Source organism: Mustela putorius, unplaced genomic scaffold (genome assembly GCF_011764305.1).
Source record: "Mustela putorius furo isolate JIRA1106 unplaced genomic scaffold, ASM1176430v1.1 tig00000129_pilon_pilon_pilon, whole genome shotgun sequence".
In the NCBI taxonomy this organism is placed as follows: domain Eukaryota; kingdom Metazoa; phylum Chordata; class Mammalia; order Carnivora; family Mustelidae; genus Mustela; species Mustela putorius.
Window position 1 is genome coordinate 26,029,247 of NW_025421290.1, and position 16,753 is coordinate 26,045,999.

The 16,753-nt window shown below is 44.2% G+C and overlaps 1 protein-coding gene across 11 annotated transcripts in view; it reads left to right on the forward strand.

Moving 5' to 3' along the window:
• Positions 1–16,002, forward strand: part of FOXN3 (forkhead box N3) — a 399,089-nt gene extending 383,087 nt beyond the window's left edge. For 8 of the 11 annotated variants that reach the window (XM_045071364.1, XM_004739079.3, XM_004739080.3 and 5 more), the window contains one exon: positions 9,113–16,002. In XM_045071364.1, coding sequence (XP_044927299.1) covers positions 9,113–9,644 — 532 coding nt within the window. In that variant the 3' untranslated portion in view covers positions 9,645–16,002. The remainder of the gene's footprint in view (positions 1–9,112) is intronic. The other 3 variants (XM_004739082.3, XM_013057726.2, XM_013057730.2) reach the window with 1 other exon arrangement.
• Positions 16,003–16,753: the final 751 nt, after the last annotated feature.

Here is a 16,753-nt window from a genome sequence, read left to right on the forward strand (position 1 = left end):
GGTATAGTCTAACAACAGAACTTGAAGGAAGATTTGCCCCTGGTCTTTCTTTTTCTTTTTTCCTTTATTTTTTTTTAAGGAAACAAAGCTTTGCCCTTCTCTATTTTTTAAGTAATCCCTACACCAACATGGGGCTCAGATTTACAACCCCAGGATCAAGAGGAGCATCTTCTGCTGACTGAGCCAGCTAGGTGCCCCTGGGCTTTCTTTTTTATTAATTGAAGTATAGTTGACACACAATTTTCCATTAGTTTCAGGTGTACAACATAGTGATTGGACAAGTCTGTACATTGTCCTGTGCTCACAACAGGCAAAGTTAACCATCTGTCACCATTCAACGCTGTCACAATATCATTGACTATTCCCGGTGCTGTACCTGCTACTGGTCTTTTTGTATTGTATTTTGGTTTATTTTAAAAACCGAGCACCTGTTGCTTCTGTCTTCTGAAATCATGGTCTTTGAAGGCAGTTCTGAAACTCAGAACTGAAACTCAGGAACTCAGTATTAGGTTATGCTTTATGGTAGGAAGGAGAGGAGGAAATTCTTCAGGAAGAGTATGGCTTATTTTTAATTTCTTTCTGAATTCATTATGAAACTGTAGGAATTTGTTCACTTCACCAAAGTTTTCAGATTTATTGGCATAAAGCTATCATCTTTTAAAATACCTTTGTAATTATGTTCCTTTTTCGGTCCTTATTTCATTTTAACATCACCTTTTTTGCTTAATCTTGCTCTAGTTTTTTGGTTTTCCTCTCAAAGTCAATTTTCAGGTTGGTTTTTGGTTTTTGGTTGTTGTTGGGATTTTTTTTGTTTGTTTTTTTGTTTTTTGGGTTTGTTTTGTTTTTGTTTTGTTTTACTTTGTTTTGTTTTGTTTTGTTTTTCATTTATAATTTGCTTTCTCTTTATAGGTTTACTCATTTTCTCTTTGCCTGGATTGGTTACTTTCATTTTAAACTTTTCTTCTTTTTCTATAAAAATGTAAGGTTATAATATCCTTGAAACTATTGACTAGTGCTGTCCCATAAGTTTTGATACCTGTTATTTTCATCAAAGTATTTTCTAATTTCTATTTTGATTTCTTTGACCGAGAGGTATTTTTAGGAGCGTGTCTTTAAATTTCCAAACTGAGGAGAAGGTGATTGTTTCTTATTTTTGTTTTTAGTTACCTCTTCAGCACTGATTTCTTAACTACCAGACATTTGTGGTCAGGGAGCTGATCTATACGATACTGCTGCTTCGCAATTTGGGAAACTTGCCGTATGGTCTAGTATGTGTCGGATTTTATGAATATTCTATGTGTGCTTGAAAATAATACACCTTCGTCACTAACACATGTTTTGTCTATGTCCATTAGATCAAGCCTGCATACTAACCCTGTGTGTGTGTGAGAGAGGAGGGGGCGCGCACTTGATTAATTGGATACTGAGAATGATGTATTAAAATCTCCCATTACAATGTGGATTTGACCGTTTCTCCTTGTAGCTCTTTCAGTTTGGTCTGTATATATTCTGAAGCTATCTTAGTGGAGGTATCCATGTTTAGAACTGTTTTACCTTCCTGGTGAATTGAGCCTTTATGAATGTTTAATGACCCTCTTTATCTGTAGTAATGATTTTTTGCCTTAAAAATCTGTCTTCTCTGGTTTTAATATAGCTACACCGGCATGGCATGAGACAACATTTTCCATCCTTTTAACCTTTTTTTGTCTTTGTGTTTTACGTTTTTTCCTTGGAAAAAAATGGCTTTTAAAATTTTTTCTGTGTTAATGATCTTTACCGTTTAGTGAAGATTTTTAGCCCCTTTTTAAATAACATATTTGGATTTATTTCTACCGTTTTATTTTGCATTTGTTTGCCCCGCTATTTCCAGATTCTTTTTCCTTTCTTGCATTATTTTAAATTGATCAAGAGTCTCCCATCCCTCATTTTCTTCCTTCTAATGGTTTAGAAGTTAATACATTTTGTTTCTCTTCTTTTAGTGTTGATCCCAGAACTTGTAGCATGAATATTTTAAAATGTTTAAAGTTAATCAATACTTTTAACCTCTTGATCGATACAAGGCCCTTAGAATGCTTTAACTGCTCTTCTCTCTGCCTCCCAAATGATGTGTTACATTTGTCCAGTACTTTGGTTCTATTTCAGGTTTTTTTTTTCCTTAAAGTCATTCAGTTATTATCATCATTGTGCTGTTCAGTCAATACTTGATTACAGGAGCACTGGGTGTGGTACATAGAAAATGAATTTTGGAACACTGAAAAAAATTAAATTTAAAAAATACTTGATTACATTTTCTTTGCTTATCCTTTCTTCTCGCATCTCAGACCTTTCTTTTTGGATCATTTTCCTTTTTTCCTGAAATATATTCTTAAGAAGTTCCTTATAGTGCGTATCTGCTTTTAGCTAAAGCCCTAACGCCTTTTTGCCTGAAAACATGTTTATTTTGCCTTCATTCGTAGAAGATAATGTTACTGTGCATATAGTTCTAGTTTGACCGTTCTTTCCTCCCTCACTAACTTCAAGAGTGTTTTTCCACTTTCATCTGTTTTGCTTGTTTTATCTTAACTGATACTCCTCTTTATTTTTTTAAAAATATTTATTTATTTTTATTATTTTAGAGAGAGTGCATGTGTGGGGGGAGGGGCCAAGGGAGAGAGAAAATCCTGAGCAGACTCCCCGCTGAGCACAAAGCCCACCTCCAGGGCCCAGTCCTCTGTCCCAGGACCCTGCTGTCACAGCCTGAGCCGAAATCAAAAGTCAGATGCTTAACCAACTGAGTCTGCCAGGCTCCCTGCTGATACTCTTTAGATGAAATGTTTTCTTTCTGCTATTTTATATCTTGTCTCTCTTTTCTTTTATTTATTTTTTTTAAGATTTTATTTTTATTTATTTGAGAGAGAGAGACAGTGAGAGAGAGCATGAGCGAGGAGAAGGTCAGAGGGAGAAGCAGACTCCCCATGGAGCCGGGAGCCCGATGCGGGACTCGATCCCGGGACTCCGGGATCATGACCTGAGCTGAAGGCAGTTGTCCAACCAACTGAGCCACCCAGGCGTCCCTCTCTTTTCTTTTTAAATGTCTTCAGTTGGAGGAGCACCTGGGTGGCTCAGTCGTTGAGTGTCTGCCTCGCTGCTCGGCAGAGAGCCTGCTTCTTTCTCTCCCACTCCTCTTGCTAGGTCTCTCTGTCAAATAAACAAACTTTTTTTAAAAATGTCTACAGTCCAACTATTATGTGTCCATATGCACATTTCTTCTTATTTATCTTCTGTGGTATTTGTCAGTTAAGTCTGAAGATTGGTACCTTTCATCAAAAGGAGAAAATTCTCTGCCCATTTTCTCTTCAGGCACTGGGTCCTCACCCACGTTCTCTCTCATTCTGGAACTCCAGTTGGATTTACATTGGCTCTTACTGTGTTCCATGTTGCCCGGTGTTCTTCTGTATTCCTCCTTGTCTCTGCTGTGTGGTATATAGTCTCTTCAGATTCATCTTCCAATTCACTGCTTTGCTTCGCTTTTTTTTTTCTTTTTCTTTTTTCTTTCTTTCTTTCTTTCTTTCTTTCTTTCTTATTTTACTGATTTTTCTCCTTTGGTTTCATGGAGGTTAATTTCAGGGATTCTGATGCTTTCCAAACTCTGTCTAGGTTTCATGATCTAATCTTCCTTTCTGATGCTTTTCAGTTCCCTCTTATTTCTGTGCACATGCTTGACATCATGTATCTACTTCACTGTCCGCCAGCTTGACAGTTCAGATACAATAGTTGGTTTTTCTATTGCCTCTGCCTTACGGTGGCCTATTTCTTTTGTGGTTTTGTTTGTTTGTTTGTTTGTTTATAAACCCATGTTCCTTAAGGTCTTATCTGTGGGACTTCCTTATGGCCTGAGATTAAAGAATGTTCTTCCAGAAAGTGTTTGTAATTTCTTCTAGTAGGCACCATTGGGCACTTTAAATTAAATTCAGTTTGAGGTCTTTGGGTCTCCATAGTGGAATTCTGGCCTCGACCCCACGAGACTCGAGGCTTGTGGTTAAAAAATATCAGGGAAGGCCTTTCTTACTTTGCATCCCATCTGGAGTGGTTGTTAAGACTGGCTTTTATCCCCATTGTCTGCCTGTGGTGGGCAAGTGACTTTTCCCTGGGACCTCATTGAGAGTATCATCTTTCAGATGCCTTAGCTTTTTCATTTATATGACATTTTCAAATTTATTCATTCCTAATGGCCTGTTTGCTGTATGTTTGTTGATTTTTAGGTTATGAGTTTTCTACTTGAATATTTGATTAACCTTAGTATGGAGGAATCCTGATGGCTGAAATTCAGGTTGTGCACTTCAAGAGAGGATTTGCTTTCAAAACTTATGTTGGGTGCCCAGGGACCACCTCAGTCCCCTTCAAGGAGCCCTAGGAGCTGCCAGAATCAGTCTTCTGCCACTCTATTCCCATCACCATAAGTTTCGGCTCTTGTTCTACTCATATTCTAGAGTAGGTTCATCTGCTCTGGGGAAACCCTGGCTTTCTTGGTTGTCTGCTGCTCCCATTTCAGCTTTTGTCCCTTTATTTTTAAGTTTTGTGTGTATGTGACATTCTCTTGGTACACATGTGTTTGCATGGGTTCCTGAGTCCCCTTATTTTCCAGCGACACCAGCAGTGAATTAAAACTGTGTTGCTGTATTTTGCCCAAGATCTTTTGTGTGATAGTCAGAAGAGTGCCTTCCAGATGTTTTTCTGCCTCCTGGCTAGAAGTGAAAGCTCCCAGCCATCTCTTGTCTTCTGTGTCTTTCTACCTGTGTTTGGTTTTAGACAGAAGCACTGAACTAGCTCCGGCACTGGCCGTGATTCATGATCCCATTAATTGTATGCCAAAGTCCAGAGCTCTCAGGTCAGTCCCTTACTTAAGAGGACAACTTCACCCTAAATGATGTTCTCTAGGTTTAAAACTATTGGTTCCAGAGAAGACCCTTGGGCCCAGGTGCAAGGTAGAGGTGATAACGTATGGTTAGACAAATAATGAACCAACAGAGAAGACTGCAGAATGGCCATGTCTCATTAGAAACTGTACTTTGACTTGTTGGTTGCAAGCATTGCTCATTTTCAGCCTGAACTAATGTGATTTCTCACCTTTTATGTTTGCTGTTGCCCATCAGTTTGATGAGAAAATGCATACCAGGTTTTTGAAATTAACATGAATGCTTTGAGTGGTGTACATGTAAGCTTAGCTACATATGAAAAATGGCAGGCATTTCTCATGTATCGCATGTGCATTTCAGTGAAGGATTTTTGAAGAGGTGCTTAGATACTTACCTTCCAATGTGTTCAGGATGACCGGTTCCTGCTTCTAAGTATGTGGCGTCCTGTAGTGACGACCCCTGGCAGCCGGAGTGTTTGATACCAAGTCAGTGGAGCTGGCTTGTGCCGCCACCAACAACATCACATCAAGTTATTCATAATTGAAGGAGCTTGTCACTCCCTGCCGAGTGTGTGTGTAATTTATGGATTATGTACCCAGGCTGCAATCTCAGGGGAAGTTTATTTTATCCACTGAGAGAGATACATTTATATTTTAATTCCTGCTCCCTGAACTTAACATCTGCCTACCTGTTTTATCCAGAAGTACGGTCAGTGGGTGTGTTGGTCTCCTTACCAGAGAGAGACAGAAAGATACTTCAAATTCCTGCTTGAGCTGTCTTTGAGAACTAGCTGGGGCACCGTGCACCAGTCACAGGAGTTCCTGAGTTTCTGTTTGTTTCATCTGCAAAGTGGTTGGTTGAGTTAGGCTAGTGTCCCAGCGTGTGGATTTTGGAATCACTGTTGGCGTGATTCCAGGTGGGACCAGAGACCTTGCCCTACGTGTTCATGGGCTATCCAAGTGACTTTCTCGTCTGTTCTCCATCTGACTATAGTGTGTCCTTAGTACTTCTCTTGGGCTTGTTTATCTCCTTTAAGAAAGAAGTTCTAGAAGTTTCTTTCATTGCTGTCATTCTAGCATATATCTCCCACTCCCTACTCCAAACTTTTTACTCAAAAAAAAAAAATGTCTTAACCAGTGGGAAAGAAGAAAGAATCCCAGCGAGCCTCAGCAAGGGGTTGGTCTGAAATGAAATGTTCTGAATTCTCAAAAAAAAAAAAAAAAAGGAAAGAAGAAAGAAAAGCACAATGAACACCATATGCCTTTCACCTAGATTCCCTAGGAATTAACTTTTGGCAGTGCTTGCCTTACTCCATACTCTCGCTTCCATGATTCTCTTTCCCTCTCTCTTTCTGTGTTCCGAAGTATCCTGTTCTGCTCAACTGTTGTAGTGAAGTGAATTATAAGCCCCATGTTGTTAACAAATGAGGATTCGGAACTAAATTGATTTTCTAAAAGTCAGCCGTAGCCCGATTTACTCATCCAAGTGTCGTGGGTTTCACTCTGAGACTCTTTTATGCTAGTTCAGTAGACCAATTCTTCTGGATTTTACAGCAGTTACCTGAAACAACAAAGATCAAGAGACCCATTCTCTGAGACTTGCAATTTCATTTGTTTAATAACTATTAATAGCTACCAGTGCAATTAGTTACATTTATTGAGTTTCATATTTGGAACCACCTCAAAGTCATCTTTTCCTAGCCACTTCTGTGCACCTGAGACAGAGCCAAGAAACAGGAAGTCTGCAGAAAACAGATATTGCAGGGGCCATTCCCCAAAGCTCAGGGGCTGTTTACCCTCCAAGCCTGTGAGGAATTCCTCTCTTGGGTCCTCTTTCCTCTTCCTTTATGCCATGTCCCCATAAGCCGCCCGACCCAGAGTAGAGAAAAAAAACAAGAATGCTCAGATAAGCCCGCCACAGCACAGGAAGCCGCGGTGAGCCGTCCGATGACAACAGAGGAAACCAAGGCAGAATTCTCAAGCAGCACAGAAGAGCCATCCTTTGCGCTCGGAACTTTCCATTTCATCATCGCTCTGCCCTGTAAGGGAGTTGAGCCCACTAATAAGCAAGGCTGTGCTGTGAACAGAAGCCTGTCTGTCTGGAGAGCCAGGCTCTTTCTAGAAGGGCCGGGCAGGGGTGCTGCGGAACCTGGGATTGCAGCGTGCAGGACACAGTCCGGGACCTCTCTGGAGACTGGTAGGACTCCACTGTGCAAATAAATTGTCATTGTGCAGCCTTGTCATTGCTGGGGTTGAGCTTGAGCTCTAGGCATGTAGCACAGGTTGACTTTGGATAATGGCCCTCCTGCTTTTTGCTGGTGCATATTACGGTGGGATATCTCACTACCCACTTCCATGTTGCTGACTGCCCACCGCAGGCCCTGGGACACCAGGAGGGCGACTCGTTGCCTTCATTTCCTGCTGTACCATGTACATCAAGGACTCTCCTCCCCTTTCACTTTCTCCCTGGGCTGTAACCAGGGTCTCATTGAGCAGGGATGGGCCCACAAGGATGGCAGGAAAGAGTGGGTAACAGCTCGTGACCAAATCTTCTTGTTGGGCCCAACCCCGTAGGCTTTCCTCAGGTGCCTTATGTTCAGGGACTGTCCAGTAAGGCATGTTGGGGGAGACCCACAGTATCTTCCCAGACTTCATGCTCTCTGCCACACAATCCCATCTGCTCCTACACTTGCTCAGTATATCTTCTGTGTCCACTCTGCGCCTGGCTCTGGGGGACATACCATGACTGGGCCCTCTCTTCTGGAGCTAACACTCTAATGGGAAGCACCCAGCTAGCTCACAAAGATGGTGGGACGTGCCCTCTGCGGAGGGAACATAGTAGGAGTGCGTATGGCTGGGAGTTTGTAGGAATGAAGGAAGGAAAATTGTGCTCACGTACCCCAGGTCTCCTAGAAGGACATCATTGGGTGAATAGGCTTACAGGCCACGGGGCCAGCGCGGTGCAGTAGAAGCCCTCTCCTTTCTGCCCCAGACCTCCAGCCCTCGTGTCCGAGGTCAGATGACATGTCTTCCACGGGCCTTTCCCTTGCCCTACATCTGTCCCCTCCAGCTGGAAGTAACCCTTTTCACTCTTGCGTATTCATCTCTCCTCACCACCTCTTCTGAGCACCTATTGTGTCCTGTCAGTGGCCGGGCCCTGGTCCCCATGGACAGGTGTTCCCTCGCATCCTCAGCCCCACAACGAAGTGGGTGCAGTTCCCTGTCCCTTTGCCAGGACGGAAGCACAGGGGCTTTAGTTCATCGCTCAGATGTAGACACACGGGACAGTAGTCCATGGTGTGGTAAGTGGGCTGGGGTCCTGATGGGAGTGTCTGGATGGGACCTGGTCATAGCAAAATCAGAAAAACAGCTTTGGTCGGTCGGATTGCATCAAGAGCCCATCTTGAGACTCAGACCTTGGTCTCAGTCCCCTCCCTGCTACATACTAGCTGTGTGGCTTTCCAGGAGTCAGTGGAGTGGGGATGCTCACTCCCATGTCGCAGAGCCGGACGCAGCTGTCCTTGTGGACGGCACATGGCGTCTGGCAGGTGGTCAGAGTAGCAGGTGGTAACTTAGCGCTCTCGCACCTGTGATAACCGCGACTTGCTTCTCTGTTGCACTGGAAGCATCTTCGTGACAGCATCTGTCTCATCCCACCGCGGATGGCTCCTCGGGACCACCCCCCCACGAGGCCGTGCAGTTGTATGAGGTCTTCTGTGAATGTTTGCAGGATGAACAAGGGAGGGAGGGAAGGCGCAAGTGAATAGTTGTCACCACACGGCAGGCAGCCCTTTCGGCTGAGCCCTGGGTTTGGTGTCCTGACAATAGGCTCCTGATGTCGCAGCTCTGGGAGATAACGGACTTGTTCCCCTGAGGAACCCAGCCAGCGTCGCCTGGCGATACCTGCCGCACAGCATTGGCGGGCGTGCGAAACCAAGCACGGCTTAATCTTTCTGGGTTCACGTAAGGTGGTGGCCTCCCATGGCTGTCGCTACACAAGAGTGAGGTTTGCTCATCTCTGCGGCCAAGGGGGGACGAGCAGGGAGGCCGCGGGTCCGGATTTGGGATGCCATCTGCAGAATAGGGCCGCCTGCGGGTCCCAGGCGAGCAGAGCACCAGGCTGCAGGTCGGGGGGCCACAGGCGTGAACGCGGGGGGCTAACCTGTGTGCTCTCTGTGTCGTCCTCCCCACTCCCCACCCCCGCCGCCCCGTCCGCAGGAACGGCCTCGGAGGCTGCCGGCTGCGGACTGAGAGCGAGCCGTCATGCGGCTCCCCGGTGGTCAGCGGCGACCCCAAGGAGGATCACAACTACAGCAGTGCCAAGTCGTCCAACGCCCGGAGCACCTCGCCGGCCAGCGACTCGGTCTCCTCCTCCTCGGCCGACGACCACTACGAGTTCGCCACCAAGGGGAGCCAGGAGGGCAGCGAGGGCAGCTTCCAGAGCCACAGCGAGACGGAGGACGACGACCGCAAACACAGCCCCAAGGAAGCCAAGGACGCCCTGGGGGACAGCGGCTACGCGGCCCAGCACAAGAAGCGCCAGCACTTCGCCAAGGCCCGGAAGGTGCCCAGCGACACGCTGCCCCTCAAAAAGAGACGCACGGAGAAGCCCCCCGAGAGCGACGACGAGGAGATGAAAGAGGCGGCGGGCTCACTCCTGCACTTGGCAGGGATTCGGTCCTGTTTGAATAACATCACCAATCGGACGGCAAAGGGGCAGAAAGAGCAAAAGGAAACCACAAAAAATTAAAAACAAGTCACTGATTTGTTTTGAACTTTCGGCCATTTGGTTTTAGCATGTCAGGAGATTTCTAATGATTTGTGGCAATATCAGCAACTTATTATTGTTTTTTTCCTTTTTTGTTCTTTTCTCTTTTTTTCTTTTTCTTTCTTTTTTTTTTTGGTTTGGTTTGGTTTGGTATTCTTTCTTTCCTTCTCTCTTTTTTTTTTATTTGCCCCTCCTTTGTTTTGAACCCTTAAGAATTTTATTTTTAAAGGAGATTGAAGCCATAGAACTCATATTGACACTCAGCTGTTTTACAAAAGCTTCTCATTATCTGAAGACAAAACCGAAAAAGCCAAAATTACCATTGCTTCCTCCAGCTTTGTCAGAAACACATGGCTGACTCCACAGGGATGCCAGCGATCGTGCCACAGGGACACACATTCGGCACCTAGAAGGCACGTGTGCAAAGTCATCGTCGATCAGGCCCAACCCTTAGGTTTAAAAGGTCAGCATGGCCACCCAGTTGGGGTTGCTCGGTGAATGCGTATAAAGGGACCGGGGACAAGGAAGGACCTGGTCCCCTGGGAGCAGACCCAGGCCCGTAGCGTGGGGCGCCCAGCTGTGCTAGGAGAACCCTTGGCCTTGCTGTGGGTTTCATTGCCATGAAGTGTGCAGGGGTGAGTGGGCAGGGTCGGGGGCGGTCTCCAGTCCTTTGTGCTTCTTTGCTGTGAAGCCTAGTAGCATCTGAGGAGGTAGGCACACTGGACCACTCCTTTTATACCAGTTGTCAATGACTAAGGAGAGGAATCTGGGTCAGTTTTTAGTGATGTTACTCATCATTGAATTTTGTTCTGTATTAAATTATGAAAATGTTCCACAAGCCATAAGCCTGAAGGTTGGTCCTGCGCGTGCACGCGCGGACACACACACACACACACACACACACACACACACACGAGAAAGAACTGATGCAATGAACAAGCTATGTCTTCTTAACTGCCCAAGTGAAAAATCAAGTCTAGGAAAGTACAATAGCTGTTAAGGAAGAAAATAATGGTACAGATCTTTTCCTGTCTGTCAAAACTATTTGATCCGAGTGAAAAAACAAAAAGCTACAGAACCTGCCATTAGTATTGTGGTGTATTTTTAAAAGATTAAAGGCACATTGATGGACAAACAGAAGTGAAAACACGGCAAAAAAAAAAAAAAATCAAAAAACTCCTATACTGCCCTCAAAATGGAGTTTGCAATTAATGTCAGTCAGGATTCATCTTTGCAAAAATCAGTGATTTCCACATTCAGCCAGTGTAGCCAGCAGAAATTTCTGATCCACAATGCATGGATTCCTTTGAAAAAAGAAAAAAAAGAAAAAAAATGAAAAAAAATCACAAAACACAAACTTTTTTTATTCAAAAATAACAAAGTTCTTGTAAGGTAAATAATGTATTTAGCATGAAGCATGAATTATTTTCATATAAATATAGAAAATAGAGAAAAGGCTATGCCTCTAATTTTTAAGCCCTTAGGCTTAGAGTTTCTTTTGGTTTTTCTCTTTTTTTTTCTTTCTTTCTTTAATTTTCTTTTCTGGTTTTTTTTTTGTTTGTTTGTTTTTTATTTTTCCCAATTATTTTGTTTTGGTTTTTTGAAGCAGGTGTTTAAGGTTTAACCTTCTTCAGGGACAAATTCTGACTGTTGGGGAATCTTACTCTGCAATATAAAATATCTTCATGTTCTGGTAGGGCCTGGATGGTGGAGCTCTGTACTGCCTTGTCTGCACTTCAGCCCCTGACCCCCTGATTCTCTGTTGAAAAGTGTGTCCTTTCTCTTTGTCTGTACATGTTTACCATGACGCAATAATTTGAGGGCAAACTTAGTAGTGAGCGTGTATGATAGAATTAAGAGAATTATGGGACGCTGACTTGAGAAAACCATTACGGTGATTTGGTTCTAGCAAAAAGGCAGTGAATAATTATGCAAATTAGCCAGAAGAAGGGGAAACACGCTAATGGGCCTTATTGGATGAGGGTGTGAGTTAGGGTACGCGTGCAGGAGGAAGTGACACGGGTGTCGGAAGGACCAGCCCCAGATGGTTTTCCTGTATGGCTGTCTCACAGTGGGAAGGAGGGACCGGCCACCTCTGTCACCTGAGCACATGAACCAACCTGGAATTAAGCCCACCTAGATTGTGAGAGCTGAATTTAGACAACGGGATGATGTCACACAGACCAGGAACGCCTGTTATCTTTGCCTAAAAGAAATTGTCTTGGGAGATCCAGAGAGAGAGACCTCCCAAAGAATATGATCTTCCACCCACGTGGAGGGGAATTGTAAAACACAGACAGGAAAACCCACTACGGGGGCTCAGGGCGTGGTGGTGAGGGAGAGCGAGGGCGCTGGGGAGACAGAGTCATGGCCCGTCATGAGCCCAGAGGCCAACCGAGCCAGCACAGAGGGAACGAACTGGTGCGGACCCCGTGCTTTGCTTCCTCTGGGTTGCTGATGAGAGAACCTGAAAAAAAAAAAAGGTCTACGCCCAAATGACAGGTCAAGTTCAGGACCTAAACCTGAATGCTTCCAGCCTGTTTGTTCCAGGTGTAGATGGGAAAGGATGTATTACCGAAGTGCTCTGTTCCCTCCATCTCCCCAAGTAGCTGACACCCCAAAATCTGTGTCTGGGGTGTCTGAGCGACACTCTGCTATGTGTTGTCGCCTGATGAAGCCCGGGAGACATCCCCTTCGGCCCCCACTCATACCCCTCCCTTCTCTGGGGTCAAGTTCAAACTTCCCTCCCGAAAGGCAGAGGTGGACATCCAGGACTGTTTCTGGCGGGGACTTCTTCCAATCAAAACCCCCACAGTGGGCTGTCTCCCCTCATTTCATTTTTCTAAAGGAGCCAAGGCCTCTTTTAGAAAATAATAAAATGCAATGTGTGTGATTTACTTTTCTGATCTCTTTGAGAAATAGATAAATATCTTATAAAAGTGTGTTCTTAACTCCAGAACCACTCTTTTTGCATAAATACCTCATCGGGCAGCTTTCTAAGTGTTATTTTCCTGGGTCTCCCTCAGCACCTGTATAGGAGCCGCAGGGTGACTTCTAGGGGAAACTTTAGTGAGGGTACTTTTTTCTATTTTTCTTCTGTTTTTGGAGGCATACACATTATGCATAACCAAAACAATGGCTCAATTGTGTTTAACTTTGTATTTTGATTGTTGAGAAAAAAAAAAGTATTGATGTGTATGTGGCCGTTTGTAGTGAATTCATTGCAGAATGAGGTTGTCCATGTCCTTGCCAAGCCAAGGGGCAGGAGGCACCCTCTCTCACTCCCTCCTCCAAGAGCAGTAGAGGATTTAAGCACAAGCCTATTTGTGAAAGAATATTTTGCTCAAATGTAATTCACTTTAGTCTTGGAATTCCTTCCCAAACGTCAGGTGTTCTTTTAGCTTCCAAACTACCATATGTATTCATGAGTCTGACAGACCGCCTGAGCACCCTCCAAGGGGTGTGGTGTTTTTGCTTTCATTTCTCCTGCTGGGAGAAGTGGTGTTTTCGTGTGTCATTCCAGTATCTCACATACTCACATGGGGCAGGGGGGAGGGGGAGATGGGGAACTATAGCAATATTTAAAGATGCTTTGGAAAACAACCATGAACACATCAGCACCGTGACATCTACAATTACTTCCTGTTGGCCCTCGGACACATTTAAGAGAAAGAGACTGCACCTCTTTTTTCTTAAATGATACACACATAGACAGTTATTTTTATGCTACTCTAATTGTCTTTATCTTTAGTACTACGTGGAAAGGGTCTGCATCATAGATTTTTCCCAGCCTTATATACCATAAGCTCCTACTTTCCTTCCCTCTCTAATCAATATACTTTTAAGAGTTCTTTGGTAAATAAAGCTGTCTATTTGAAACTCAAATGAACCAAACCCACATTTAGGTGGTGGTTTGAGATGGCCAAGACAACTGCGGCAGGTTTCAGTCTTGGGACTGAGCCTTTAAGAAGGGATGTGTCGGAGGCTTTTCCCAAGAGCTGATTTTTCTTGGAGAGGCATTTCAGCGTGTCTGGTCCTTGCCCTTGCTGGGTGCGGCCGTAGCTACCACAGGGCATTCTAGAAGCTGCCCTTGCACTGAAGGGCGTTCCTGCCCCCGGGACAACTTTAGGCTGCGGGCTCTATAGAGTGCAAACCGTCCAGATGGCTTTCGTGCCCAGCTCAGTCCTGGGACACACTGGGCCTGCCCAGCCCCAAGTGCTACCAACTCACGTTTCAGTGACCCCCGCACTATGCAGGGGGGCTCTTAGCCTCTCGTTCAAAGGGCTTTTGGAGAAGGAATCAGAATTCTGTACAAGTGACCTACATGGGAGGGTTTTCCACATGGGATTGGGTTAAATTCAATGTGACTTCTCTTTTCCCTTTAAACTTGATTCAGGTTGGGACTCGGTTTCTTTCTGGTGGATCACAGCTGCCCAGATGTTGCAATTTACTTTTATGTTTCTGTGGAGAAGTATTTTTCTTTCATCTTCAGGATTTTTGCCACCAAAAGAACACATTTGAACTCTGTGTCCCCTCTTGATTGTGACTTACCAGTGTTGACAGTTAAATCCTTAGTGTCGTAGGTCCCAGCCCTCCAATACTATATCAAACACTGTTATGCACATATGCAGCACTGTGATCTAATTTAAATAATACTTTTTTATTATTTATACTACTATATATAATATACATCAACACTTTTGCTATATAACCTAAGTGATGACCCTCTTTTAGTTACCTGCCAAACTCGGGACTTTGGTTTATATCGCAGTTAACACAGTTACAAAGTTGTAATGGTGTCTTTTCTTTGTAACAGGATGTGTAAATCAAAGTATATACATTGTGTGGTGTTCCTGTTTCTGGAGTTTCATGAGGATTTACACATGGCATTCAGTGTTCTGTATAGACCTGCCTACCTTCGTGAATTCATCCGTTAACCCCTCTACCTTTGAGAGAGCACCAGAGGTGGTTAACTCCTTGTTTTCTCTCTCTTCTACTGGTTATTCTTGAATTAAGCACAGACTCGTCAGCTCGGTTGCTTTTATCATGAATAATGCGTGTGTGACCTTGACATTCTTCCACAGTTCAGCAAACAAGTGCTAGCTTCACTGACCAAAAATTAAGGAAGGAAAATACGATTTTCAAAATGATCCATCTTTTAACGGCCGAAACCGATGTGTCTATGGTGCTGCGTTTTGCTGTCTGTCCTACTTTTGAAATCAGACCTAGGTGAAAGATCACTTCTGACTTTACTGTGATACGCTCACAAGTACCCTTCCTGTTCGTTTCATTAGCGTTGAAATCAAGACTATTTATTTGGAATACGTTCAACAGTGTTTTTCCACTGTTATTTCATTTGCAAAAGTTGAGAACAGCCTTCCCTACCTTTTGCAAATAACTGATATTCCATATTGGATTCGCACCGACTTCGATATGGTGAGCCTGTCAAACCCACAAATTGTATTTCATCCTTTCATTACTGTGGCCTGAGTTCCCCAACCCCCACCCCACCCTTTTTTTTTTTTAGATGAAACTTAGCACAATTTCAGTTATTTAAACATGAAGCATTTCTTGAGTCTGTATGTTGAGGCCATTACAGCTCCTAGCTGATTCAGTAGCCAATTTCATGCTGTGTTACTCACACTCACTACTTATTACTGCCATGGTGAAAATGTGGGGTGGGGGGGAGTATCCGGGTGTGTCTGGGAAGCATTATACACTTGTACATTTTTTTTATACTCTGATTCTGTAACATTTCTGAGTTGCGTTTTTGTTTTACAGAAGAAAAAATAATAATAACGGTGATAAAGCAATCAGAAGACCAAGAGGTTACTATCGACGCTTAGGGTCGTCTGACCTTTGCTGGCCAATAGTCCTACATGGCCAAATGATAATTTACTAGAGTAATAATTTTTCAAAAGCCAATTTTTTTTTCTGTATTTTCTGTATGAAACTGCCAATATCATGAATAGAAAGGGAGAACCATAAAGGATAAAGGAAGTGACGTTCAGCTGTGTTTGTGTTACTAAAGGAGCGACACGGAGGCAGGCACGATCAGCCCAGCTTTGGGGACCTGATGGTGTTGCTTTGGAGGGATCCATATTTGCATTTCGCATTCTTCATATGTAATCATATTGCCAAAGACAAACTATTTCATCATTTATTGTAAATAACACTTTTCCCCAGACCTACCATAAAGTTTCTGTGATGTATTGTCTTCCAGTTGCAATAAAAATTACTGAGTTGCATCGATTGAAGAACAACGCCATGTCGTCTTGTGTGCACTGTGGTCCGTATGCAAATGCCGAGCAGTAAAGTCATTTTCTGTGTCTCACCAGCACTAGGGTGTGTGTGCCATTCTTTACAGTTCAATTTTTTTTTTTTTTTTTAGGGTCTCAGCCACACTTTCTGGACCCACGCATCCCTGTGCATGCTCCCCTAGTGGGGAAAACACAGACACACACACACCCTTTTTGCAAATACACAAACTCCACCAGAGGCTGTTCTCACTTGTGGCTCTCAGCTCTGGTCCAGAGAGTCATTAGACAGCAAGCCTCCCAACACAGAACTTAGAGCTTGTTGTTAAAACAGATTCTGCCTTTCATCTGGAAGCTGGCAAACCATACACTAAAATTCTGTTTTGGGGCTAGAGCCTGCCAGCCTCTCCCGGGTCTTGAGGGTTTCTTGTGATAACTTTTCTAACCCTTAGACTTTTCTTCTCCTGTAGATTTAAGCTATCACCAACCATGACCCCCACAATACACCCCAGAGCCAGCAAGGAGATGGACGGCCGGAAGGAGTGGTCAGACAATCAGTAGATCTTGGGGCCCCAGTCACCATGCTGGAGGAGCAGAAAGGGTGTTCTCTCTTGTGCTGGTTTTGTCTCACTGTCCCAGCGAGCCCACCAGAAGCCCCCTCCCCCCAAGACCTCTCAGTGTGGTCACCCCGGACCCCACATGTTGGCATTGCTGCCATTTCTGTTCCCACTGCTAAAATCATCTAAGAAGCTATGCTGTCTCCTTCCAGATGGCAGACCTTCAGTATTTAAGGAAGAGTGGTTGGGAAGAAAAGCAGAAAGTCCTTTGGGTCAA